Source organism: Charadrius vociferus, unplaced genomic scaffold, assembly GCF_000708025.1.
Source record: "Charadrius vociferus isolate BGI_N301 unplaced genomic scaffold, ASM70802v2 scaffold13, whole genome shotgun sequence".
In the NCBI taxonomy this organism is placed as follows: Eukaryota; Metazoa; Chordata; class Aves; order Charadriiformes; family Charadriidae; genus Charadrius; species Charadrius vociferus.
The window spans coordinates 4278184-4278908 of NW_009647763.1; the positions used below are offsets into that span (position 1 = coordinate 4278184).

The window sequence follows — 725 nt, forward strand, 5'->3', positions numbered from 1 at the left end:
CTTTTGCTGAAAAAACACAGGTGGTGCCTTGAATATTGGTTCAAATAGATCAGGAAATTCTACAAAGTTACTTTAATAATCTTCAATACATTTTTAGTTTCATGCTTTATCTTTCAGTCACAAAACTACACAAACTTAAAAACTAATTACTCAATACTAGAGGTCTATGAGTTGCCCAGATGGTTGCCTGCCAACCCAGAATCTTCTGCAACATTTCCAAACTCCACAAGGTCCCCTTTAAATGAAGATTGCTAATTTTCTCTAAAAGATACTTTTTCTAGAAGAGTAATTTGTCAATTCTATGTAGATTTGAAATGGAGAATATATATAATAATTGGTTTTGCTTCAAATTATATTGGCAGTCCCTGCTGCTATATTTAAATGGCCTGTGTATGTGTCTCAATTACAGTGAAATTAGTGGCAAGATGATGAGTCTGCACCAAGCTGGGAGAAGAGAAAGCATGCTTGGAAAACTGACTGTGTGGTGTCTCTCTTTTAGGACTTTGTGTTTTACGCCCCTCGTCTGAGAATTAACAAGAGGATCCTGCAGCTCTGCATGGGCAACCATGAACTGTATATGCGGCGCAGGAAGCCCGACACCATTGAGGTGCAACAGATGAAAGCCCAGGCCCGGGAGGAGAAGCACCAGAAACAACTGGAAAGGTGAGCTTGAATATGGAGAGCGGGGATGGGGTGGCAGAGAAAAATGACAGCAGACGGCCGGG

At 41.0% G+C, this 725-nt stretch overlaps 1 protein-coding gene across 2 annotated transcripts in view; it reads left to right on the forward strand.

The window, feature by feature from the left end:
- Positions 1–725, forward strand: part of EZR (ezrin) — a 20664-nt gene that overhangs the window by 15736 nt on the left and 4203 nt on the right. For both annotated transcript variants that reach the window (XM_009882312.1, XM_009882313.1), the window contains one exon: positions 500–663. In XM_009882312.1, coding sequence (XP_009880614.1) covers positions 500–663 — 164 coding nt within the window. The remainder of the gene's footprint in view (positions 1–499; positions 664–725) is intronic.